Genomic DNA, 27,028 nt, shown 5'->3' with positions numbered 1-27,028 from the left:
TCCAGATACACAAGGCAGTATTTTTGCATTTTTAAGACAGTGGTTGAAGGGATACACTGTTCCTCTGTAGTCCCATTAAATGTTATGCCAGTTACTTATCTGGCTAATTAAGTGTGTCATCTGTATTAGGTTCAGAATGAAGAGATCCATCATCAGATTCCTTTAATAAAAAACAAAATTATTGATTAACTATAAAAACGAGGGATGAAATTTTCCAACTTCGAGGCTAACTGTTGTCTATAGTGTTTCATGGAGAGTTTCCTTTCATGATTCATTCTACTATTTCTTATGTAACCTTCCATTGCTCATCTCGGATCTATGGCACCTTGCTTGTGCAATCAGGTGGCAGTAGAGACAGAAGTTCCCAGCACTGCCAGGAATCTGGGCTGTTTACACCACTAGCATAGTATTTCAAGCCTAGCTGCGCACTACTTCAAACACTACGAGCCAAGAACTGGCCTTCCTTATGTGCCTAGATATGATCACTTGGTTGTTGAATCACAATGCTCAGTCACCTGCTGTTTACACTGTTTGCTTGCTTACACTGTTGACACCTCATTATTAGGTATGTTTGGTGATCCTCTTGGCGTGCCTCCTATACTCTCCATTTAGAAGGGTTCAAGCCCTGGCTTGATGTGAATAGTAGATTGGGGGATGTGCTGGGCCAGTTTGTCCAATCAGCTGCTGATGGCCCATAGCATCCCATGGATACGCAGTCTTGAACTTCAAATTTGTTTGAAGTCTATCCCACTTAGCACGGTGATAGTGCTACACAATATGATGTAGTGTGTCCGATGGTCTCTCTTGCCAATACTGTCATGCAGCAGCAGATTGGTGAGGAAGCAATCAAGTATATTTTTCCTTCTTGTTGATTCCCTCACAAACTGCTACAGATCAAGCCTTGCAGTTGTGTCATTTAGGACTTGAACAGCACGGTAAGTCGTGAGACTGCCGAGCCAGTTTTGGTGAACAGACATTAAAGCCTCCTGCCCATAGTACATTCTGTGCCCTTATAACTTCAGTGCTTCCTCCTGTAGAGGAGAATTGATTCATCAGCCAAGGAAAGGAGCGGAATGTCGTAATCAGGAGGAGGTTTTCTTGTCCATGTTTGACCTGATGCCATGTAATTTCACATGGTCTGGAATTAATATTAAATACTCCCATGGCAACTCTTACCTGCCAGCATACGTCTGTTCAGTCACCTGTAGTGGGTGTGCCCTGCTGGCAGGGCAAGGTAGTGATTGCATTGTCTGGGACATCATTTGTAAAGTATAATTCCATGAGTATCACTTTGTTGCTTGATTAGCTTGTGGTGCAGCTCTCCCAATTTTGGCACTGATCTCCAGATCTTAGTAAGGAGGACTTTGCAGAGCCCATAGGGCTGAGTTTTCAGTTTTCATTTCCAGTGGCATATTCAATGCCAAATGGTCTGACTGGTTCCATTCCCTTTTTGAGATTTTCTAAGCAATTGATATGACTGAGTGGCTTGCATTTGCCCCCTTCATTGTTATTATCCATTTGGCATCACTGACAGTACAGCCCATTCCAAGACCTGAGGTCCTCACTTCCTGCTACACTGCATGGACTACCCCGGTAAGTCTCCATGACACTTCCTGTCAAATCCTCAGGACTGATTGTGGTTCACCACCCACACTGACCGATGACAAAAGCCCTGCTGAGCTCACACCTAGCAGGCAATGTCCCAGCTCAGCCTTTGTGAATCATGGACTGATTACAGCCGACCTACAGGACAGATTGTGGATATAGACCCCTGAACTCAGGTCGGACAAAGCATGTCATTGATTGTGGCCAGCCTCCTGGACTGAGATTGGGAGATGCCCATGACTGAGTGTTGCTGAAGTCCCTGGGAGATGTTAGTCTTCCTTGATTCCATGAAGGACTCTTCCCCTTTGACATTCAGACGCAACTATTTTGGTTGAAGCACATGCAGCCTGCTTTCTGTGTAAGCAGTGCTGCAGAGTTTGAGTGTATGAAGGTGAAGTGTTTTATACCCAGAGGGTCATAGGGATTGTTTCTTATTAGGGGAGAGAGATGACTGATGGTGGTTTAAACTTAAGAGTCACTGAGCCTCAGGTGATTGGCGAATTTGAGGTAACAGATCTTCATGATAACCTTAGTTGGAGTGGGAACTGAACCCGTGCAGTTGGAGTGACTTTCCATTGCAAACCAGTTGCCAGCCAACTGAGCTGATAAGCTTCCAGGTTGTCTAAAGCCATGTCTTCAAAAGTTTTGTATATCCTTCTGGAGCTAACTTCTCACAAACCTCTAAGTAATTCAGAATGTATTCCTGGCCTTAGCTGCTTGCAAGTTACTAGTAACAGGACTTTGGCTGTTTCAAATCTTTTCTCTCCGCAGGAGCCAGTTTCTGGTATCCTCTCCCTCTAGTGGTTGTAAAAAACCAGTCAGTAAACCCCTTAGCAATTACCTCCCCAGGTGACCCGCTTGCTATGTAGCTAAAATCACATGAATTATGAACACGGTTTTGAAACCATTATTCAAAATAATTTTCTGGTCTTTAGAGCTTCATCGAACTGAAAACTAAAATACACTCTTCTTCTGCTAAATAACCCAAGTTTGCAAGTAACAACAACATATTATGAACTTTCATCATCACCTCCTGCCAATAAAAAAATGAAAACATATCTTCAAGAGGCATTTTCCTTTTTATCATAATTTCCACACCACTATTTCTATTTTCTTAATTCTGATTTTATTTTGACAGCAACAATAAGTTTACATTAAATATAAAAAGGACTTTCCATAGCAATTATATTCTACACAACATAATTTTGAACAAGACATTCATTTTTCTCCATGTTTGCATTCACAATGATAATGCCTCTTTTTAACTATATGAATAAATTTTACAAAAGCATGGCTGCAGCTTTAAAGGCTAACAAAATTGAAACCTTGCTAAGAAAGTTAATAAATTTTGCATAACAAAGTGTGAAGCTGGATGACCACAACAGGCCAAGCAGCATCTCAGGAGCACAAAAGCTGACGGTGGCCCGAAACATCAGCTTTTGTGCTCCTGAGATGATGCTTGGCCTGCTGTGTTCATCCAGCTTCACACTTTGTTATCTTGGATTCTCCAGCATCTGCAGTTCCCATTATCTCTAATAAATTTTGGACCTCAGTCTCTGCAGTCATTTGACATGTAGGCTTCAAAATGTTGTACAGCCAATACTGAACATAAAAGGCAGATTTTCAGTCCTTCAAGCAGTGTTGGGCAATGCTACAAAAATTGGGAAATTGAGTCAACAATCTAAAAATCAGATTTTTATTGTTGATAGATTTGTTTTTGCTTTTCCTCTGATTGTTGTGTGCTGCAGTTGATCATAATCAATAGCAGCTTGAGACCAACCCTGAGGCACCTCCTCTGCACCTTTGCATGATTGATTAGCCTTCAACTGCCTTCGGAGTGTGCATAAGCTTCAACACTGCCCTGAAATGCAGGGCGTAGAATATAAGTCAGTAAACACCTTAGCAATTACCTCCCCAGGTGGCTAGCTTGGCATGTCGCATGTAGCATCCTGTAGAATAGTGCTTAAGCTGAGAGGGGCAGCACTTTGTGCAGCTTCGGTCAGCAGCCAATGCAGCATGATAGAGCACGGAGATGTGAACTTCCCATTATATACCGCCCAGCCTTAAACGGCAGTGTGGCCCCTTGAAAAACTGACAGATAGAAGTTTGCTGCAGATCATCAGTGATGATTCTGACTCTTACATTCAAGGTGGATGCAAGTGTAGTTAATTTAAGAGGGCAGGTCCTTCCACACTCACTGCATAATACCTGTAGCCTCAATCTTCTCCACATTAAACTGCAACATCTTGGCTCCAGTCAGCAATGTCACAGATCAAAGATATGCAAAATACACTTATCTACAGTCAAGGACACTTATTGCTTGAGCATTGTTTTGAGCTTCAGTTAATTTAAAGGGTCCTGTCATTTCACAACTGTATATCAATTTAAAGGACTGAATTCTGAGGACTCAATAGGGACACCCCTAATGGTAAACTGTAACAAGGGAATTCCTTTAATCTAACTATTAGGACATTCCTGACAATAAGATTTAACCACGACCTTTTAAGTTTGGCGCCATCTTTCTAATGCATTTTGAAATTGTGTGTGATAAGCAAATGGTGTAATGTGTTTTATGCCCAAGCTATTCACTGTTTCTTTGAATAAGCTAGAGATTGATTTGATTGTATTTTCCAGAGTAAAGTACATCTTAGAAAAAAATTGAACCAACTCTACAACTTCCCCACCACCATTTGTCATAATTTTGTGCAAAGTTACTGCCTCAGAAAACTGATTTTCATTTCTGGTTTTAGGTAGGGGATCGTACACAATCTACTAAGACTCTGCCAACTTCTTCTTCAGAAGCTGGTACTAGAACTAAAAAGGTACCATTAATTCATGGTTGGAATTTCCCCACTACTTGATATGTTTTGTATTTTAATCTGTGCTTTCCTAATACCCACAAGACCCACCATGAAATTTCATAAGACACTTGTAAAATCTTGTTTTGATATTCAGACAGAGTAAGGGATAAACCAGGAAACTACAGAGCAGTCAGTCTAATCACAGATTAGGGAAACTACTGGAAACAATTCTGAGGTTCATAATCTGCACTCGAAAAGGCAGGGCTTAAACAAGAATAGTTAACAATTTAACTTTGTAAAAGGGACATTGTGTCTGGCCAACTGAATTTTTCAAAGAGGTAATCAGGTGCATGGGTGAGGACCAAGTATTTGACATAATCCACTTTGACTTCAGCAAGGCTTTGGATAAGGTCCTCCTTCGGAGACTGATAAAAATGGCAAGTATCTGTGGGATCAAAGGAAATTTGGCTAATTGGATCTAGAATTGACTGAGTAGCAGGAAGCAGAGGGTGATGGTTGAGGGGTGTTTTTTGTGACTGGAAGTCCATGTCCAATGGAGTTTCACAGGGATCAGTGTTGAAGTCCTTGCTGTTGGTGGTATATGTAAACAAATTAGACTTGAATGTCAGAATATTGACCTGGAAATTCACCACTGATATGAAAATTGCTGGGATGGTGAACGGTACAGAATATAGCCTTGGACTACAGAAGGATACAAGCAGCTTAGTCAGATAGGTTGATCAGTGGCAAATGGAATTCAGTATAGATAAGTGTGAGGTGCTGCACTTGGGTGGGACGAACAAGGCAAGGGAACAAATGAAAAAAATGGATGACCCTGTGAAGCACTGAGGATCAGAGTGACCTTGGTGTACCCATCCATGATGGTAACAGGGCGAGCAGATAAAGTGGTTAAGAGGGCACATGGGTGCAAGTAATTTTTATTGGAACTACATAAAAAATGTTGGTTTCAGGCGACATACAGAATATTGTTTACAGTTCTGGAATCCACATTATAGGAGGGATGTGATTGCATTGTTGAAGATACAGAGGTAATTTACCAGAACGTTGCCTGGGCTGGAAAGTTTTAGTTATGAAGAGAGATTGGATAGACTGGGGTGCTGCTTTTCCTGGGAGCAGAGGAGACTGAGGAGGGGACAAAATTAAGACATATAAAATTATAAGAGGCATAGGCAGGATAAACAGGAAGAAAGCTTTCCCCCTGCTGGAGAAATCAATGACCATGGGTATAGAAAAGGGGCAGGAGGTTTAGTGGAGATGTAAGGAAAAAAAATTTCACCTAGAGAATGATAGGAATCTGAAACTCACTGTCTGTAAGGATGGTAAAAGACAAAAATCCTCATAACATTGAAGAAGGATTTAGTTGTGCCTTTGCACATCAAGGTTATGGGCCAAGTGCTGCAGAATGGGATTAGAATGGTTAAGTGGCTGTTTGGGACCAGAGTAGACAGGATGCGTTGAAAGATCTTTTTCTGTACTGTGGACCTCTATGACTCTATATCAACGATTACCACCTAATGAGCAACTTCCTATTCCTCGCTGGTCAGTGTTTGTGGTGGTCTCAAGTTTCCCATTAACATTCAAGTATTGATTCTGATTTAATTTCTGAATAGGCTGCTTGGAATGACTTTCTCAACTCAGGATCCTTTTGTTGAATTTCTATCAAAGAATGTGGGCTAAACATGTCAGCATCATTCTCTTTGCCTTCCTCCTTTTTAGTTACATTTTCAAGAAAAGTCTGATAATGGAATTACCGCATCAACTTTCTTTAGCATAGACTCTTCCCTTTCCTGTCTAATATTATGAGCCTGAGATTTACTCACAGTGCACTCATGAAATAATCCATGATGTTCCTCCTATTATCTCTAACTGGGTACTTTGGAGCTGGTTTGAAACCTCCGTAAGTATCTCTGAACAATAATTCCATCATCAGTTCCTGTGGAGGGTAAGTTGTCTCATCAGCAAACACCAGTGACTAACCTGCTCCAATGTCTCAATATCTTTATTGTCGCCTCCTTAGTTAGAAGAACAACAAAATAACTCACCTCCCCTTTTGAAAGGATATATTCAGAACCTTCAGTAGTTCAATTCTCTTTTGTAAGGCTTAAGGAAGAATTTACTAAATGTCTTGACCAATCCTTCGTAAAGGTTTAAAAGGGATCATGCTCCACCCTTACCACTGCTATGGTTTTAATATCAAGTTCTGAGTTCCTTTCCTGACACATGCTTAAGTGATATACTACTGCAATAAGTCTCCCATTTAATTTACAACAATTGCCTCTAACATGGCTAATTTTAATACAATTAAATATATTTTATATCACTTTTAGTTTCTACTCTTTCATCTTCCTTATTTTAACAGCACCTCGGTGCTATGGATAATTTCTTTCTGCATCAACCTGCTTCTAATGAGCCCCTGCCCCTTCTCTTTGGAGGTCATGAAAGTCAGGTCAGCCATGACCTTAGCAATTAACTCCCTGCGTGGCTTACTAAACTCATGTGACTTATAAACGCTGCTTTGAACTGACTGTTTAAAATGTCTCTGAACTTTAAATTAAAGTAGGACCATCACAGAACTGAAAACTGAAATCTACTTTTTATCAACTTTAGAACACGAATTCTCAAACAACAACAATAATGTACTATAAACATCCATCACACTATGTAGAAAGAGAACAAATCATTTTTAAGAATAGAGAATTTCCAGTTTCATACTACTAGACATTTTTTAAAACAAATCTTGGTTTTTACTTCATTTATTCTTGGGATATGGGCTTCACAGATTGGCCAGCATTTATTCTCCATCCCTGTTTGCCGTGAGAAGGTGACAATGAGCTGCAGTACATTTTTGCAGTTAGTCCCACAAAGCCATTAAGGAAGGAGTTCCCGGATTTTGACCCAGTGAAAGTGGAGGAACGGTAATGTATTTTCAAGTCAGGATAGGTTATTGGTTTGGAGGAGAGTTGCAGGTGGTGGTGATCCCATGTATTTGTTAACCTTGTTCTTCTAGTTGTTAGCAGTCGTGGGTATGGAAGGTGCTGTTTAAAGGAGCCCTGGCGAGTTTCTGCAGCGCATCTTGGAAATAATACACAATGCTGCCGTTGGGCATTGGTGGTGGAGGGAGTGAATGCATTGCCAGTCGAGCTGGCTGCATTTTTCTGGATGGTGTCAACTCTTCTTTTCATTATCAGGGCTGCACTCATCCTGGCAACTGGAGAATATCAAATTGGAGAGTTTCAGACTCTTGACTTATGTCTGTAAATAGTCGAAGCGTTTTAGGGAATCAGAAGATGAGCTACTGGCTGCAGGTTCCTAGTCCCTATACTCTTACAGTCATTGCATTTTTTTGCTAATTCAGTTCCGGTCAGTGGTAAACCCTTCAACGTTGATCGTGGGAGTTTCAGTGTCGGTTGTGCCATTGAATATCAGATTGTTGGTAGCCAAGAGAATGAGGAGACAAATGGTTTAATTTTGGTGAAAGTCAGAGAATATAGTGGGCAATTACTTATTAAAACGTGTTCTTGAATGCATGGTTCAGCTTTCCACCCGAACAATTTAAAGGCAAGCGAAAAATGTTCCTGTCCATCTCTGCGGCTGACCAGTCATTCACAAGTCAATGCCAAAATACCTTGGAATTATTCCTGATTGCATATTGAGCTACCAGCAGCACCTCCAGAATACTGCAGCTAAAGTTAACACGAAAGTTGCCTCATCTAAGAAAACTGAAGGGTACCACCTCTGAAAGCAGAGTCAATATGCTACGCACTGCTTCAATTACTCCGGTTCATACTAAAACAGTAGTCACCCCATAAACATGGTAGCTATCCATCCCCAGAATGTCATGAGGATTACTTCTGGAATGTTAAGACCAAACCAGTCGCATGGCATCCTGTGCTAGCATGCACCAAATCCTGGTGTCTGTGAACGAAACACTGCAAAAATGCTATTAGCTGATTGTTAACAAAGCAATTCCATTGATCCATGCACTGGCTGAAATTCCATAGTCCAACTAGAATACATTCCATACCCTACAAACTGATGACAGCTCCAGCTCTTGATGTTACACCTTCTGGTTAACTGAAAACATGGCAAACACAAACTGGCTATTGGTAGTAATGATGAAGTCCCAGGTTTCAGTGTCCTACAGAAAATCTCAGCAATTTTCAACCACTTGAGGATGGGTCAGGGAAAACATGGCCACTTGCTCCATGAATAGAAGATGCAGAAGAGCTAGAATTGCAGCTGGTGCCATGCAAGTCAGACCATGACCCACATAACGAATGCCCGCCTGGAGAGATCCCTTCATAGTAGCGTATCAACTATTTACACTGCATCAGCTGAAGCTCGTAACCTTGATATTGAATCATAACTGCTTCCCCAGCCATCCAAAATAAAAAAAATTAAGCATGCATTTCAGATCAATATTGGCATTTTACACGAACGGATAAATGATGCAAGCATGCTATTTACATCATTGACAATGATTAGTGATTTTAATGCACTATGATGCAAAAGCCAATGCCATTTAGATGTTTCTTCACTGGTGCCACGCCCCACCAAAAAAAAATCACATTGTTTAATAAACACTAAGAGGTTTCAACAGAATTGAATATAGGTGGGGAATAGAGCAGTTGGGCAATGTGATGAGGTCTGTTTTACACACTGCCTAAGGATAATTTATACATTACACACCTTCACAGACCAAAGTAAATAAATGCTTGACCTGAAAAGTGGCTGTCAAAACGTTGGTATTATACTGGTAGTGTCTTTTACCTCTAAAACATTCCACACGATCACATGCCTTCCTCTTTGGCTTCACAGGGGAATATTTACTTTTCTTGTTCTTGAACAAGGCCAGTCGCACAACTGGATCTGGGACACGAACAGGAGAAGATCATCAGATTCTGAACTTCAGCATGACAGTGAATCATATAGCAGGGTATTAAAAAATTTGCTGAAGCTCACAACTGCTTCATGCTTTGCTGAAGATGACAGGCCTGCAAATTAGTTGAATGAGCAATTTTAAAAAGGGCCCTGAATTTGAACACAGCTTTCAGCACATAATTTCAACAATTTCTTACTTTAAACCATCATACTTCTTTTCTCATGCAGTTTCTTGCCATGCTGGCAATTATCCTTATCACCTCCTTTCCACAATTCACAGGCCCTCTTTTGTTCAATATTCGTCTTCACATTTTTGTTTCATTTTTCTCCAAGGAGTTATGTTAGCACTTTCAACAGCATAATGAAGCTCAATTTTTGAGATTTAATTGTAACAACAGGCACCCTGAACCTGAGTGATTCATGCAGGTAAAGCAAGGCCTGTGGTAATGCCTGCTTAATCACATTGTTAAGCTTGTTAATGTCTTTAATTAAGGTTAAATAGAAACAGATGCCTATCAATTGTCTCAGCACCAATGAGGGAGTATAGAGTTGTGGAGGTGTACAGCACGGAAACAGACTGCTTGGTCCACCACGTCCACGCTGACCAGTTATCCCAGAAAAATCATATCCAATATGCCAGTATTTCACCCATATCCCTCTAAACCTTTCCTATTTATATACCCATTCAGAAACATTTTAAATATTGTAATTGTACCAGCCTTCACCACTTTCTTTGGCAGCTCATTCCATACAGATATCACCTTCTATGTGGAAAAAGTCACCTTAGATCCCCGTTAAATCTTTCCACCATCACCTCAAACCTATCCCCTCTTGTTTTCGACCACTCACCCTAGGGAAAAGACCTTGTCTAATTTACTCTATTCATGCCCCTCATGATTTTATAAGCCTCTGTAAGATTATCCCTCAACCTTCGCCGCTCCAGAGAAAATAGCTCCAGCCTATTCAGCCTCTCCCTATCGCTTAAAACTGCTAACACTGGCAACATCCTTATAAATCTTTTCCAAACTCTTTCAAGTTTCACAACACCTTTCCTATGGCAGGGTGACAGCCTTGCACAGAATAATCCAAAAGTGGCCTCACCGATGTCCTGTACAGCTGCAACATGACCTTCTAACTCCTATACTTAATGCACCGACCAATAAAGGCAATTACACCAACAGCCTTCTTCACTAACCTGTCTACCTGCAACTCCACTTTCAAGGAACTATGAATATATATAAAACAGTATCTATAACACGAGGGAAGAGCTGTAAGACTGAGCAATTATCCATAAAGTAAAGTACCTTATTTTTCTGTCTCACCGATGGGCTTGGAGCCATTTTACATTGGTAGCAGAGGACAGTTGCCTACAGGTGAAGATTAGAAACTATGGATTGAATTTATCAAAATTTGGCTAACTATTAGTTTTGAGGAGCTTCTTAGAGGATTTCTCTTCATGAGTTTGAGAGTTTCCCCTCACAAATTTTATGCTGCTTACCTTGTTAATTGTATGTCATGCTTCTTGTGCTCACCAGTGGCAGAAGTGCTCACTGCTGTTAGAACTTTGTCACTGCTGGTGCCATATTTAAAGCACAACTGTGCACCAGACAGGGGATGCAATGGCCTAGTGGTAAGGAAGCTGCCATCCTTACCTGGTCTGGCGTACTGTGTGGCTCCAGGCCCAAAGCAATGCGATTGACTCTTAACTGCCCTCTGGGAAATTAGGGATGGCCAATAAATGCTGCCTAGCCAGCAATGCCCTCATCCCATGAATGAATAAAGAATAAAGACCAGACAAATGCTGCCAAACAGGAATATCCCTTCACAGTTGCATTTCAATGTAAGTTATTGGTGAGATCCAAATTGGAGTATCAAGGTAATGAACTATATTATACATGAGTTGGACATTTGCCGTGTGTTGAGGTGGGATTGGCCGATGCCAGCCTTCATGGGTGGAGCCTACTGGTAACCGATGCCCGTTGAGCATGTCTTGAGATGTTAGGGAATGCTGGCCAGGATGGAGAAAGTATCAGCAAGCTCTGTCTGCCCAGTAATCACGCTGACCTTTGTGTCAGGAATTAGCACCATCTAGTTTCTCTTGCTATTGGGGAAAATAGCAACATGCATGCAAATGAGGTGAGATGAGTGGAAAAATCAGACTATTTATTTCAACATCAAAAGTCTTCTTTTCCATTCTCACTGTATGTTCCCACATATCTAGCCAATGTTCAGGTTCAGGTCATTCATGGCCTGGGAAAAGTCAGCACTAGAGTACATTTCAGACAGAAGCTGGTAATTTAAGTTAATTCAGAAAACAATAGCTGAAATCCAGTGTCAAGTGTCAGGATCCAATTTTCCATCAATGTTCTGAACCTTATGAACAATGCAAAAATGAAGTGGTTATATTGGCCACAGGAGATGGCCTTGAAAAAGTTACTTGCTGATTGAAACACAATCAGATGCAAAGTATTTTCAGACCCAGAGCCTAAGGACACAGAGGAAATCTGGATAATCTATTAAAATTTATGAGCAAAAATTATGTTAATAAATAATCTGTTAAATACATATGAGGCATGATCAGACTTACATAAATTTAGAAATCAGGATGGGTATTCAATATCAGAATATATAATGGAATTTACCAGCCTATTTCCAAGAAGCAAAAATGTCTTCAGAGATAGCCTTTTAATTGTAGGACTGTGCTAAGGTGTCAAGCTTGCATAGATTCCTAGTGTCACAGAGAGGAACTGGCATGCTTCTTTATGATGCATGTTGATAATTTTCTGTGGACAGTTTCTGCAGAATTTGAGTAATGCATGAACATCTAAAGAAGAGAGGAGTTTAAGGTTGGTGGTCAAGCTTCAGGGGCCTTGAAATATATAAGATTAAATTTAAAGCATAACACGCCCAGGGTTATAGCCTTACAGTAGGGGATGATTCTGGGTGTGATCGTCTCTGGAGAGTCGGTGTGGACTTACTAGGCCGAAAAGCCTGTTTCCACACCATCGGGATTCTACGACATTCTGTGGCATTCCATGATTCTGTGATAAGTCAGAAGGACTTTGGATCGACAATCTTACTTGAGCAGGTCAACCACATTTCAATAAATAGGGGAAAGTCCTCTCAATAAGAGGAGCTTGCATACAAGGTAAAAACCGCCCAGCTAAGAAGTCTGATTGCACCACCAATACAATCGAACAATCAGACCCAATCCTGTTTATCGTCAATCAAATGGAGTATCATGTTCAAATATGCTGTGGTTGAGTAGGTTTGGAGAACAGTTGTAACCTTAAAAAAAAACTCAGATAAATGCGCACTCAGGTTTTAGACAATAGACAATAGGTGCAAGAGTAGGCCATTTGGCCCTTCGAGCCAGCACTACTATTCATTATGATCATGGCTGATCATCCACAATCAGTATGCCTTATCCTCATAGCCCTTGATACCACTATCTTTAAGAGCTCTATCTATCTCTTTCTTGAAACTATCCAGAGATTTGGCCTCCATTGCCTTCTGGGGCAGAGCATTCCATATATCCACCACTCTCTGGGTGAAGAAGTTGCTCCTCAACTCTGTTCTAAATGGCCTACCCCTTATTTTTAAACTGTGTCCTCTGGTTCTGGACTCCTCCATCAATGGGAACATACTTCTTGCCTCCAGATTGTCCAATCCCTTAATAATCTTATATGCCTCAATCAGATCCCCTCTCATCCTCCTAAACTCAAGTGTATACAAAACCAGTCACACCAATCTTTCAACATATGATAGTCCCGCCATTCCGGGAATTGACCTTGTGAACCTACGCTGTACTCGCTTAATAGCCATAATGTCCTTCCTCAAATTTGGAGACCAAAACTGCACACAATACTCCAGGTGCGGTCTCACCAGGGCCCTGTACAGCTGCAGAAGGACCTCTTTGCTCCTTTACTCAATTCCTCTCGTCATGAAGGCCAGCATGCCATTAGCTTTCTTCACTGCCTGCTGTACCTGCATGCTTGCTTTCATTGACTGATGTACAAGAACACCCAAATCTCGTTGAACTTCCCCTTTACCTAACTTGACTCCATTTAGATAGTAATCTGCCTTCCTGTACTTGTCACCAAAGTGGATAACCACACATTTATCCACATTAAACTGCATCTGCCATGCATCCGTCTACTCACCTACCCTGTCCAAGTCACCCTGTATTCTCATAACTTTTCAACTGGGAGTAATCCAAAATATTTACAAACACACAAAGTAAGAGCAGAATTAGGTCAGTCAGCCCTTCAAATCTTTTCTCCCATTCAATAAAGTCATGGTTGAAGTGTTTGTATTCCAAATTCTGCATTCCCATTTATCCCTAATTCCCTTTGCGTTCTTAACAAGAATTTATCTACATCTACCTTAAAAATATTCAAAGAATATCCCTTGTCTGCTATCTGAGATGGAAGGTTCTAAACTGGGACAGTCCATACAGAAAAAGAAAACCTTTCATTGTATCCTTAAAATATAACCCTTAATTTTAGAACAGGGTCCTCTAATTTTGGACTCATCCACAACAGTAAACATCCATAAGGCAAACAAGACATCGGAGCAGAAATTAGGCCATTCAGCCCATCGGGTCTGCTCTGTCATTAAAATCCTAGCTGATAAGTTTCTCAACCCCATTCTCCCACTTTCTCCCCATAACCTCTGCTCCTCTTGACAATCAAGAACCTATCTGTCTCTGTCTTAAATATACTCAATGACCTGGTCTCCACAGCGTTCTGTGGCAATAAATTCCAGAGATTCACCACACTTTGGCTGAAGAAGTTTCTCCTCAATTCTGCTTCCCTTTACTCTAAAGCTGTGCCCTCAAGTCCTGGTCTCTCCTGCTAATGGAAGCATCTTCCCAATGTCCATTCTGTCCAGGCCATCCAGTATTTTGTAAGTTTCGATTACATCCCCCCTCATCCTTCAAAATACCATCGAGCATAGACCCAGAGTCCCTAAATGTTGCTACATATTATGCCTTCCATTCCTGGGATCATTTTAGTGAACCTCCTTTGGACCCACTCCAGGACCAGTACATTCTTCCTGAGGTATAGGGCCCAAAATTGCTCACAATATTCTTACATGGGGTCTGACAAGAGTCTTATACAGCCTCAGAAGAACATCCTTGCTTTTACATTCTAGTCTGCTTGAAATAAGTGCCAACATTGTATTTGCCTTCCTAACTACCAATTCAACCTGCAAGCTTACCTTAAGAGAATCCTGGACTAGGTCTCTCAAGACCCTTTGCACTTCAGATTTCTGAATTTTCTCCCCATTTAGAAAATAGTTAATGCCTCTGTTCTTCCTTCTAAAATGCATGACCTCACACTTTTCCACGTTTTATTCTATTTACTACATTTTTTGCACACTCTGCTAACCTGTCCAAATCCTTCTGTAGCCTGCTTGCTTCCTCAGTACTACCTGTCCCTCTATCTACTCTCGTAGTTTCTGCAAACTTAGCCAGAATGCCCTGAGGTCTTTCATCTAGATCATTAATGTATAAAGTGAAAAATTGTGGTCCCAGCACTGACTCTTGTAGAACACCACTAGTTACCAACTGCCATCCTGAGAAGGACACTTATATCCCCACTCTCTGCTTGCTGCCAAACAGCCAATCTTCTGTCCATACTAGCAACTTGCCACTAACACCACAAACCCTTATTTCATAAGCATCAGCCTCCTGGGTGGCACCTTCTCAAAGGCCTTCTTGAGGTCCAGGTAGATAACATCCATTGGGTCTCCTTGGTCTAACCTGCTTGTTACCTCCTCAAATAATTCTAACAGATTTTTCAGGCATGACTTCTCCTTGATGAAACTATGTTGACTTTGCCCCATTTTACCATGCACTTCCAAGTATTCAGAAATCTCATCTTTCACAATGGACTCCATAATCTTACCAATAACCGAGGTGAGGCTAAATGGTCTGTAATTTCCCATCTTTTGCCTTACTCCCTTCTTAACAGGGAGATTATATTAGTGATTTTCCAGTCCTCTGGGACCCTCCCGGACTCTAGTAATTACTGAAAGATCACCACTAATACCTCCACTGTCTCTTCAGTTATCTCTTTCAGAACTCAGTCTGTCTGCTCCAGGGGATTTATCCTCCTTCAGACCTTTCAGTTTTTCTAGTAGTGTCTCCTTGGTGATGGCCACCATGCTCATTCTGTCCCCCAACTCTCTTGAATTTTTAGGATGCTACTCACGTCTTCCACCATGAAGACTGACGCAAAGTACTTGTTCAGTTCCTCCGCTAGTTCTTTGTTCCCCATTACTATTTCTCCAGCATCATTTTCCAGTGGCTCAATGTCCACTTTTGCTTCTGTTTTGACCTTTTTATGTCTAAAGAAACTCTTGCAATCTTCTTTTGTATTACTGGCTAGCTTATCCTCAGATTTAATCTTCTCTATCCTTATTTCTTTTATCATTGTTCTCTGTTGATCTTTGCAGGTTTCCCTATCCTCTGACTGACCTTTGCCGCATTATATGCTTTCTCATTTGCCTTTATGTTGTCCCTGACTTCCCTTGTCAGCTATGGTTGCCTGATCTTACCTTTAGTATGTTTCTTTTCCCTAAGGGTGAACTTTTGCTATGTCTTCCAAATTATGCTCAGAAACTCCTGCCATTGCTATGCCACTGTACTTCCTGCTAGGCTCCTCTCCCAGTCAATTCTGGTCACTTTCTCCCTCATGCCTCTGTAGTTACCTATAATAAACCGGAATACTGTTACATCAGATTCCAGCTTCTCGTTCTCAAATTGCAGCGTAAACTCTATCATGGCACAGGGCAGGCAACATACCATGCAGGACTCGCGATCCTGCTTACAAAGGATGCTATCTATTCCCCTAATTAGAGAATCCCCTACAATTACCACTTTCAGCATCCTTTCAGAAATAGCTCCAAAAACACTATAACTACCATTCCCTATCTATTCTTCATCAAAACCATTCAGGATCTCATACACTTCAATATGCCCCTCTCCTTTCTAAATTCCAGTAGAAATAAGCACAGCATATCCAACCTATCTTCAGAAGGCAAAATATTCTTTCCAGTTGGCAATCTCATAAATCTCCTCTGACACGCCTCCATAAGTCAGAAAATCAAAACTGCGCATAATATATAATGTATAATCTGACCAATACTCTGTATAACTAAAGCATAAGATCCTTAGTTTTACGTTAAATTCCTCTCCTAATAAAAACTAGCATCCTATTTGCCTATTTGCCTTCCTGATTATGTGCTGTACCTGCACTTTAACAGCTTGTGGCTAATGCACTGGAAAACCTAGATCTCCTTGCACCTCAGAATACAGAAGTCATTCTCTATTTAAGTCATTATTTGTTTTTAATTCATATGTTTTATAGAACATCTGAAGTTATTCGTTATTAGTGACGCTTCACATAACAATCTTCCAAAAGGATATTCAGGAATGACAGGGTTTATCACATTTGGTGAAAGAGTAAATAAATGTTTTCCATTGACCAGGGAATCAGAGAAAAATAAGCGGAGTAAAAACCACCTTAGCTGCTGAAACAATGGCACTACTGAAAGCAACAGATATGGGAGTGTCCTTGTATAATATCCTAAGAAACCTAAGAGAAATGTGCTCTTGTAACATTACATGAATAATGGTTCTCTTTGGGACAATGCTAAGTCAACAAAGAGTGTTGTAATGAAAAGGGTGAGAATTGACCTCACTAGTATGGAAGGAAATCTTAATGTCTGGTTAACCACATTATTAGTTTGCCTTTATAGAAATGTAACATTGATTTTGAACACATAGATAGCTCAAAGATCATGAACCTTTGTTTATATATTATGTATAGGACAGATGCAGGCTTTTTGGCCCAGCTACTCCATAGCTGTATACCAATTGGTTCAGGGGAAGGCCCCTCAATTTCCCAAACCTACTCCCACTCTCCAACAAGACTATGATTGATCTGCCTCTACTGCCCTTTCAGACTGAGCTCCAAACACACCAAACCCTCAGAAGAAATATTGTATTATACCCCTCTTACATGGGTGATGGTTATTTTAAAGTGAACTCTAAAGTGAGGAGGTTATGCAGCAGTTAAACAGGGCATTAATGAGACCACATCTGGAGTTGTGTACCATACTGGTTACTGTACTTCTAGAAGGATGTTAAGTTCGCCCCCTTCTTCCCATGAGCTTTCCTGCCACCACATCCACTTTTTTTCTAGAATAGGATTTATTCCTCAATGTAATCACCTACTGGTGGAGCAGTTGGCACAACTACTCGAGCTCCCTTGCTTTACATTGTGGGGAGAGATCAAATCCTTGTGGGGAGTGTGAGCCCTTGTGGGGAAAGCCCAGAATGGAGCAACTGCAGGCCCATGGCTAAAAAACTATTGTAATTATGAACTTTTAACTTTATTTCTGTATTTACCACAACTATGAAGAACTGTAATGTTGAACTTTTAAAAAAATTTTTCTATTTTGTAACTATGATTTTCTACCTAAGTTGGTGCCGTGAATGGTGACATTGTAATTTTTACCCTGTACTCTTGTATCCCTGAACTTGAGTAGACATGACAATCAAAGTTAATTCTAATTCTAGGTGTATCAAGGTCTACAGATATGGTTGACACCATTGCAACAAGTGTAGCTAATTGGAATACAGGTTTTCACCTGCTGCAGAGGTGTGTAACGACGTTTCTGAACAGGTTGATTTGAAAAATAAGTCATAACATAATTTATCTTATTTATTCATGGAATGTTGGTCTGGGCCAGCATTTATTGCTTATCCCTTGTTGCCTTTGAGAAAGTGATGTTAAGCTGCCTTTTTGAACTGTTGCAATCCATTTGTTGTAGGTAGACCCACAATGCCATTGGGGAGGGAGTTCCAGGAGTTTGATCCAGCAACGCTAAAGGAACTGTTATGCATTTCCAAGTCAGGACAGTGAATGCCTTGGGAAGGAATTTGCAGGTGTTGGTGTTTCCACATATCTGCTGCCCCTGTCGTTCTAGACGGTGGTGATTGTGAGTTTGGAAGATGCATGCAGTGAAATCTTCTGATTATTGTGCACAGAGGATGCATTGAATATTATCTTTAGTTAGGGATGGATTTTACTGTAAAAAATGCCAAACAAAAAAAGTTCAAGATTTTTAAAACATTTTCCTGATTGAAGCATGACAATTGGACTAAGAAGTGTTGATGTTCTATTTTGACGTTTGTAATTCCCACTTTGAAAGTTCAGTTTTGTTCATTTTTGTTTTCTTATTCAGAAAGCAGAATGGCGCCAATACAATGACAGATCCATGGATACTGTCAATGGGCAGACTGCCAAAAGGCATAGTTGAGTGACTAGGAAAGAAATTCTTTGCCAGCTACTTTTCCCTCCCTTTCCTGAATATTCTGAGACTGACGAAAGTCAGCCTCATGGGGCACATCAAGAAAGTATGAGATACAATATGGAAACTCTGCTGGGCCATCTTGGAATGTTTCCATCAATTTAATATCTGGTCTTATGCAGTTACTTTTACATTAGTATTGCTGAAAACAAAACACATTTTGTTAAAGCTTTTCACCTTGTACTTACCAGGATAATTTGCAAGAAAGACCAATGTGAAGGGAAAGCAACATCTATAATACATGAGAGCATTCGTTGGCAAGTAGGCTCTGATTGGTAGAGAAGTTGTGATGGATGATGCATAAATTAACAATAACAGACTGTTAACTGCCAAGCTATGCTTGCATTTTAAATTAAGGCAAGTTAATCTTGCTGATTGATGCCTTGCCATGGGAAATGAACTAGAGAATGGCTGCCACCTATTTTGAGTTGAAACAGGCACAGAATGTGAATGTGTTCTTCCTGTGTACAAAGAACAGGGCCCTGTGTATTAAAAAATTTAGTTTCTAATATGTACAAATGCAGCACACTGACAGCTTGACTGCCAATCTTAAATTGGCCATTGAAGATTGGGCATAACCACCATAGTTGCATTATTGCAACTTGCACCCGTGTTGTAAAATTTGAAATCAGAGAAACTATAAAATATCACGTATCAATCACAATTGGAGGTCAGGTTTGATAGGAATTGGATGAAAAATAACAAATTGCTTTTATACATCACCTTACTTGAGCACAAGAGATCTAAAGCATTTTATAGCCAATAAAGCACTTTTGAATTGTAGTAACCATTCTAATACAGGAAGCACAGCAGCTAATTTGCTTATTGCAAGCTATGACAAGAAAAGTGATCACAATTTTTTACAAGTTCTGCTGATTGTGGGATAAATGTAGGCTAGAAAACCAGGAATAACTCCCTTTCCTACTTTGAAATAATGAGACAGAACTCCTTATCACAAGGATTAATCAGGATGGAACTTGAATAAGTTTAAAGAACATTTCATGTGACTTATAAAATGACAGACATTGTGTATCAATGCAAATCCCAATGGTGAATGTAAGTTTTTCTGGATGAGAATAAATTTAGGCAAGTGGAGGAAGATGTTGATCCATGGGCTTCCTTTTAAGAATGAAGTGGACAGTCCAGAGAGAAAAAGAAGTGTGCAGGAAGTGTATATGCGCAATGTAATAGAGATGACTGGGGCTAAAGAAATTCAAACCACTATTAAGTATAAGGGATTAGGTAGATAGGGTGGGGAAGGGCCATTGGGCAGTAAAATGGTTGCAAGATCAGAGAATGTGATAGGAGCAGTCTGAAACAATCAATCTAGTCTCTGAAGAAAAATCATACCAAACTTGAAACATAAACTCTATTTCATTCTCCACAGATTCTGCCTGATCAGCTGAATTTCTCCAGCATTCTCCATTTATTTCAGATTTTCAGCATCAGTATTTTTAAAATTACATTTATAGTCTCGTCTCTGTGTCTTTTATAGAGGAGTAATAAATTGATCTTGCAGAGTTGGGAGAAACAATGAGACTGTAGGAAATAAGCCGTAAAATATTAGACCAGTAACAACCCGATAAATCATAGTTTAGTGTTTGATGGTAAAAAATATGAAAAGCAGCTGTCTCCAGCTTATTTAAAGATTGTTTTGCTAGACAAAAACAATTGCCCACTTCATCAACGGATTTAGTTATGGTAATATCACTGCTGGCATTGAGAAAACAATGAAGCTCAAGAACAAAGAAAGAAAACAGCAGTGAATTCTTAATTATAAGATACCATAAGGAAGGGGTCCAATATTATTTAGAATGCTGGTGACACAATATGGAGGAAGGGTGCTTCTTAATTGAAAAACACAGTATGAAACATGGGCAGTAACAAGAGATCAGAGGTTAGGTTGAGCTTGAAATTCATTGAAATTGGGCACAAAGGGATGAAACTAAGGTCCTTGCTATGTACAGATCATTTAGGGTCAGAAAGGGGAAGATCAGAAAAGATGGTAAATTCTCAACTGGGAAGAAAAATTAAACAAAAGGTAGGCTTAGAATAGAGTGAAAAGATAAAGAGAGTGGGGATTGGTTGCTATTGCAAAATTGCTTCAGCTTTCCAGTACTTGTCATACAAAAGGAAAACAAAATCTTTTGATCAAGTGGCAGCTGAGACATCAACTGCATTGCTAAATTAATATCATCAAGGTTGCACCATGTAGTGTGAATTTGAATAATAATTCTGAATTAACATGCAAGTAAGATTACAATTCTGTGGTTATGCTAAAACCAATTACACACAAAAGACATGCTCACAGCATATTAAAACAAAACCTGTATACATTTGATTTAAGAATACTGTGGTGGATGAAACGGTTAACACTTATCTTGAAAGAATATGTGAATGGAACCCAATTTTTTGCCCTTCAGAAAGTCCTCCTGGATGACTGCCAAGTTACAGGGGGGAAAATAAACATACCCAGCAATTTTTTAGCGTCTGCTTTCTTGGATTTCATTTTCTGAGCTCGTTTCAACATTAGCTGTGCAGTATGAGCATTCTTAAAGCCCCTATCAGTAACAAGAACAAAAAGATAAATAGCTAATGTTAATGCAATTTCCTTGGAATGGTTTACAATACATTTTACTTAAGTAAGGACAACAAGTAAAAACATCAGTTAAATTTACCTTAAAGACTATCAACAAACTGAACAGTTTATGCCTATTTTGAAATATTATTACAGAACTTTATAGAACACTTTCTAGAGCACTATCAATCTCTTCCAATTCAAAAGTATACATGTATATGTACAATAAATCATGTTCACAGGTATCACTAAAAACCAAAGTCACATTGAAAAACAATTGTGGAATGGTGAAAACTTTTAAAAATATGGAAAATTACTTCACTTTAGTTTGAAAGGGCAGACTGCGTTAAGTTGGGAATTTTGAAGAAGTCAATTCTTTTTAATTGACGTGACAGGAAGTATGAAGCAAGATGCTTTATTTCTTTCAGAGTGTTTCAGTTGATGAAAAACTAGCTTTGTGAATTAATAAGATATGCTTACCATTCCAGAGAGATCTGTTCTTCTTTCTCTGACTTGAAGCATTGCTTGCTGCAAGATGTAGCCTCAGAAAATCTTGACATAGTTCTACCGGGTGACCAAATTAAATAAAAAAAAAAATCCATTTTTTATACTGTTAAAAGGAGCATTTCTCTTTCACAGATCCTGTACATTAAAATAATAGGTAGTCTTCTAACTAGAATCAGGGTGCTCGGCAGGAAGTGGTGTGCAGCTGAGAGGAACAAAGACACCTCATATTGCGCCTCAGAAACCAACAGCCCAATGGCCTAAACATGGAATTCACCAGTTTTAAAATCTCCCTACTCCTGTCTTCAACCCATGTCCAAGCCTCTCTCTCATCCCCGCCTCCTTGACCTGACAAAACATGTCCATCTTCTCACCCACCTATACCCTCTAAACAACCCACTGGCCACTCTCCACCACTCGCTACCTGCACTCACCCATCACTAACCCAGCCCCACCCCTCCTCTCTCTATTTATTTCCCAGCTCCCTTCCCCCTCTCCATTTCTGAAGAAGGGTTCCGACCGAAAACGTTAACTTTCCTGCTCTTCTGACGCTGCCCGGCCAGCTGTCTTCCTCCAGCTCTGTCCTGTGTTGTCTCTGGCTCCAGCATCTACAGTTCTTGCTATCTCAAATTATTTCTTAACATTTTTTGAATGTTGAGGATTGGATCATATGTCTTATCTTACTTCATAGCTGAATGAGCATCAAGGTCAAAGGTTAACGTTATCAATCTCAAGACAGATCTTAAAGCTGACCTTTTATGCTTCTTATTGGATGAGAATGAAGTTGACAAATATGAAAAGGTGCATGTTTATTGCCAGCAACACCTGAAGTTTGCTCAACAAGATAACTTTAATCTACTTGTAGAATTACGATAATGACAGAAGCAGGCTATAAAATGGCTTGTTCTTTGCTTCTGCTACTTCTACGTTTCGAACTGTTGGGCCAATTTTTGGCAAACAGTTAATTAAATATGTCATCTGTTTGCCATGTGTTGCAGTGAAGAAGCAACTATGACTTTGAGGCATTTGTCTAACTTAAAATCAGCTGGTGGGCACTGAGGCTGCCAAAGAGGCAACCCATTGCAAAACTCAATGAAGTGAATGTTTTGAAGAAGTGTGAACAAATACTAACCTCAAATAACATTGACAGGGCAGATGCGTGCTTGTTGAAGACAAATGTGCTTTCGATAAAAGGATAGTATTTTTTATGGGGAATATGCAATGACACAGAAGATAAATAATTACTTTTTTTTTACAGAAGAAGACACAAGAAATCTCCTAGAATCAGAGATTGTAGTGACCAGAAACAATGATTTGTTGAAGAAAATTAGTATTAGTAAGGAGGTTGTATTCGAAAGGTTAATGAGGCTGAAAGTTGATATGTCCCTGGGACCTGGTAGTCTACATCAGAGAAATGCTGAAGGAAGTGGTTATAGAATAAAAACTGAAAGAACAGAGAATGCTGTAAATCAGAGACAATAACAGAAATTGCTAGAAAAGCTCAGCGGATCTGGCAGCAGCTGTGGAGAGAAATAAGAGTTAATGTTTCAGGTTGAGGGACCTCTCCTCAGAATCCATTCTGAAGATCGGTCCCTCAACACAAAATGTTAGCTTTCATTTCACTCCACAGATGCTGCCAGATCCGCTGAGCTTTTCCAGCAATTTCTGTTTTTGAACTGGTTACAGAGATAGTCAATGCATTGGTAATCACATTCCAAACATCCAGAGTTCTGGAATAATTCCTGCAGATTAGAAGCTTGAAAAAGTTCAGCCCATGAGGAAGGGGCAAGGGACCAAAAAGAGCACAGACCGCTTAAGCCTTACATCATTAGCAAGGAAAATGCTAGACTCTATCATAAATGATATGATAAATCGCCAATTTGGAGAAAAATGATCTCACTGGGCATAGTCAGAATGGATTTGTGAATGGAAAATAAGGTTAGACAAATCTGTTGGAGTTATTTGAGGATGATACAAACAAAAATAATAAAGGAGAACTGATGAATGTGGTATGTTTGAATTTTCAGGATAAGGTCCTCCACAGGTGATTGGTTACAGCACGTAGAATCATAGAATCCCTACAGTGCAGAAAGAGTCTATTTAGCCCATTGAATCTGCACTGACCCTCTGAAGATTATTGCATTTAGTGCCAGGCCAATCCATGGTGGCATACTGGCTCTGTGGTTAGCACTGATGCCTCAGAACCAGGGACCTGGATTTGATGCCACCTTTAGAGATCTGTAGCTGGGGAATTTGCCCATTCTCCCTGTAGCAGCATGGGTTTCCTCCAGGTGATCCTGTTTCCTCCAACAGTCCAAAGATGTGCAGGTTATGCCGATTGGCCAAGCTAAATTGCCCGCAGTGTCCAGGGATATGCGGGCTAGGTGGATTAACCATGGGAAATGCAGGGTTCGGGGGGTTTCTGGCTGGGATGCTCTTCAGTGGGTCAATATAGACTTGATGGGCCAAATGACCTATCAGACTCAAACTCATTACATGCCATTTAGCCTCACTAGCCTCTTCTAGGGGCACATGAGAAGGTCCAACAGGAAACGCCTTTCAGACTCTTGAGTCTGTTACACAAGAACAGGAGGAGGCCAATCAGCCTCTCCTATAGGGATTCCATAACACACTTAACCTGCAAATCCTTGGGCACTTGGGCAATTTAGCACAGCCAATTCACCTAACCTGCGCATCATTAAATTGTGGGAGGAAACCAGAGCATCTGGCAGAAAACTACAAAGACATGGAGATAATATGTAATCTCCACACAGACACTCAGCCAAGGTTGGAATCGAACCTGGGTCCCTTGTGCTGAGAAGCAGCAGTGCTAACCATTGTGCCTTCATGTCACCCGTGCCACATGGTAATGCATTAGCATTGGTTAAGGATTGGATTACAGACAAAAGCAAAGAGTAGGAATAAATATGGGTTATTCTCACACTGGTAAACTGTCATTAGTGGAATACTACAAGGATCCATACTTGGGCCTCAGTTACTCACAACATATATCAATGATTTGAACATGGGGACCAAATGTAATACTGTTATTTCCAAATCTGCAGTAGATACAAAGCTAAGCAGGAATGTGTGTTTTGAAAAGATGTTGTACTTATTCAGGAAGATTTGGACATGATTAGTAAGTGAGCAAGACTATGGCATATAGAATATAAGGTGGAAAAATGGTATCTACTTTGGTAGGCAGAACAGATGTGGATTTCTTAAACGGTGAGAGGTTGTCTGCAAGTCACTGAGGAATAACACGAAGGTACAACAAGCTATTAGAAAGGCTGATGGCATGTCAGCCTTTTTTTGCAAGAGGATTTGAAGACGGAAGTAGTGAAGACTTGCTTCAATTGCAAAGTAATTTGGCTAGACTGCATGTGGAGTACTGGGTGCAGTTTTGGTCTCCTTATCTCAGCAAAGATATTATTGCCATAGACAGACTGCAAAGAGGGTTTAGCAGACTTGGCCTGGGATGGTGGCTCTGTCCAATGAAGATTGGGATAACCTATATTGGAACATAGAACAGTACAGCACAGTACAAGCCCTTTGGCCTACCATGTTATGCCAAACTTTAACCCTAAACATAAGGTCAATCTAACCTCCACTCCTACCTTAAATTATCAAACATATTTTCTCAAGTTTCAAAGAATGAGAGGTGATCTCATTGAAACCCACAAAATACGTAAAGGGATAGACACGGTAGATGGAGGTAAGGCCAGTAAGTCTCACGTCTGTCATCTGCAAGGTGTTAGAAAGGACTCTGAGGGATAGGATTTATGACCATCTGGAAGAGCATGGCTTGATTAAATGCAGTCAACACGGCTTTGTGAGGGGCAGGTCATGCCTCACAAATCTTATTGAGTTCTTTGAGGATGTGACTAGAAAAGTCGATGAGGGTCGAGCTGTGGATGTGGTGTATATTGACTTCAGCAAGGCATTTGATAAGGTTCCCCATGGTAGGCTCATTCAGAAGGTCAGGAGGAATGGGATACAGGGGAACTTAGCTGTCTGGATACAGAATTGGCTGGCCAACAGAAGACAGCGAGTGGTAGTAGAAGGAAAATATTCTGCCTGGAAGTCAGTGGTGAGTGGTATTCCACAAGGCTCTGTCCTTGGGCCTCTACTGTTTGTAATTTTTATTAATGACTTGGATGAGGGGATTGAAGGATGGGTCAGCAAGTTTGCAAACGACACGAAGGTTGGAGGTGTCGTTGACAGTATAGAAGGCTGTTGTAGGCTGCAGCGGGACATTGACAGGATGCAGAGATGGGCTGAGAGGTGGCAGATGGAGTTCAACCTGGATAAATGCGAGATGATGCATTTTGGAAGGTTGAATTTGAAAGCTGAGTACAGGATTAAGGATAGGATTCTTGGCAGTGTGGAGGAACAGAGGGATCTTGGTGTGCAGATACACAGATCCCTTAAAATGGCCACCCAAGTGGACAGGGTTGTTAAGAAAGCATATGGTGTTTTGGCTTTCATTAACAGGGGGATTGAGTTTAAGAGTTGTGAGATCTTGTTGCAGCTCTATAAAACTTTGGTTAGACTGCACTTGGAATACTGCGTCCAGTTCTGGGCGCCCTATTATGGGAAAGATGTGGACGCTTTGGAGAGGGTTCAGAGGAGGTTTACCAGGATGCTGCCTGGACTGGAGGGCTTATCTTACGAACAGAGGTTGACTGAGCTCGGACATTTTTCATTGGAGAAAAGGAGGAGGGGGGGGACCTAATTGAGGTATACAAGATAATGAGAGGCATAGATAGAGTTGATAGCCAGAGACTATTTCCCAGGGCAGAAATGGCTAACACGAGGGGTCATAGTTTTAAGCTGGTTGGAGCAAAGTGTAGAGGGGATGTTAGAGACGGGTTCTTTACACAGAGAATTGTGAGAGCATGGAATGCGTTGCCAGCAGCAGTTGTGGAAGCAAGGTCATTGGGGACATTTAAGAGACTGCTGGACATGCATATGGTCACAGAAATTTTAGGGTGCATACATGAGGATCAATGGTCGGCACAACATTGTGGGCTGAAGGGCCTGTTCTGTGCTGTACTGTTCTATGTTCTACGTTCTATGTTTCCCCTAGTTGGAGAGTCTTGAACCAATGAATATAAATTAAAAATAAGGGTGATGTCATTTAGGACTAAGATAAATAGATTTATTTTATTCATAAAGTGTTGGAATATCCACCCCAGAGGGCTGTGGGAGCTTGGTCTTAGAGGTTTCCTTTATTATAAATGGCATAAAGGCT

At 40.5% G+C, this 27,028-nt stretch overlaps 1 protein-coding gene across 2 annotated transcripts in view; it reads right to left on the bottom strand.

Moving 5' to 3' along the window:
• Positions 1 to 27,028, bottom strand: part of lrriq1 (leucine-rich repeats and IQ motif containing 1) — a 220,694-nt gene that overhangs the window by 37,028 nt on the left and 156,638 nt on the right. For both annotated transcript variants that reach the window (XM_059652467.1, XM_059652466.1), the window contains 3 exons: positions 21,751 to 21,834; positions 21,165 to 21,253; positions 9,198 to 9,296 (listed from right to left, as the gene is read on the bottom strand). In XM_059652467.1, the coding sequence (XP_059508450.1) occupies positions 9,198 to 9,296; positions 21,165 to 21,253; positions 21,751 to 21,834 (272 nt within the window). The remainder of the gene's footprint in view (positions 1 to 9,197; positions 9,297 to 21,164; positions 21,254 to 21,750; positions 21,835 to 27,028) is intronic.

The sequence above is a fragment of the Stegostoma tigrinum genome, chromosome 18 (assembly GCF_030684315.1).
Source record: "Stegostoma tigrinum isolate sSteTig4 chromosome 18, sSteTig4.hap1, whole genome shotgun sequence".
In the NCBI taxonomy this organism is placed as follows: Eukaryota; Metazoa; Chordata; class Chondrichthyes; order Orectolobiformes; family Stegostomatidae; genus Stegostoma; species Stegostoma tigrinum.
This window is presented reverse-complemented; position numbering and strand designations above follow the sequence as displayed.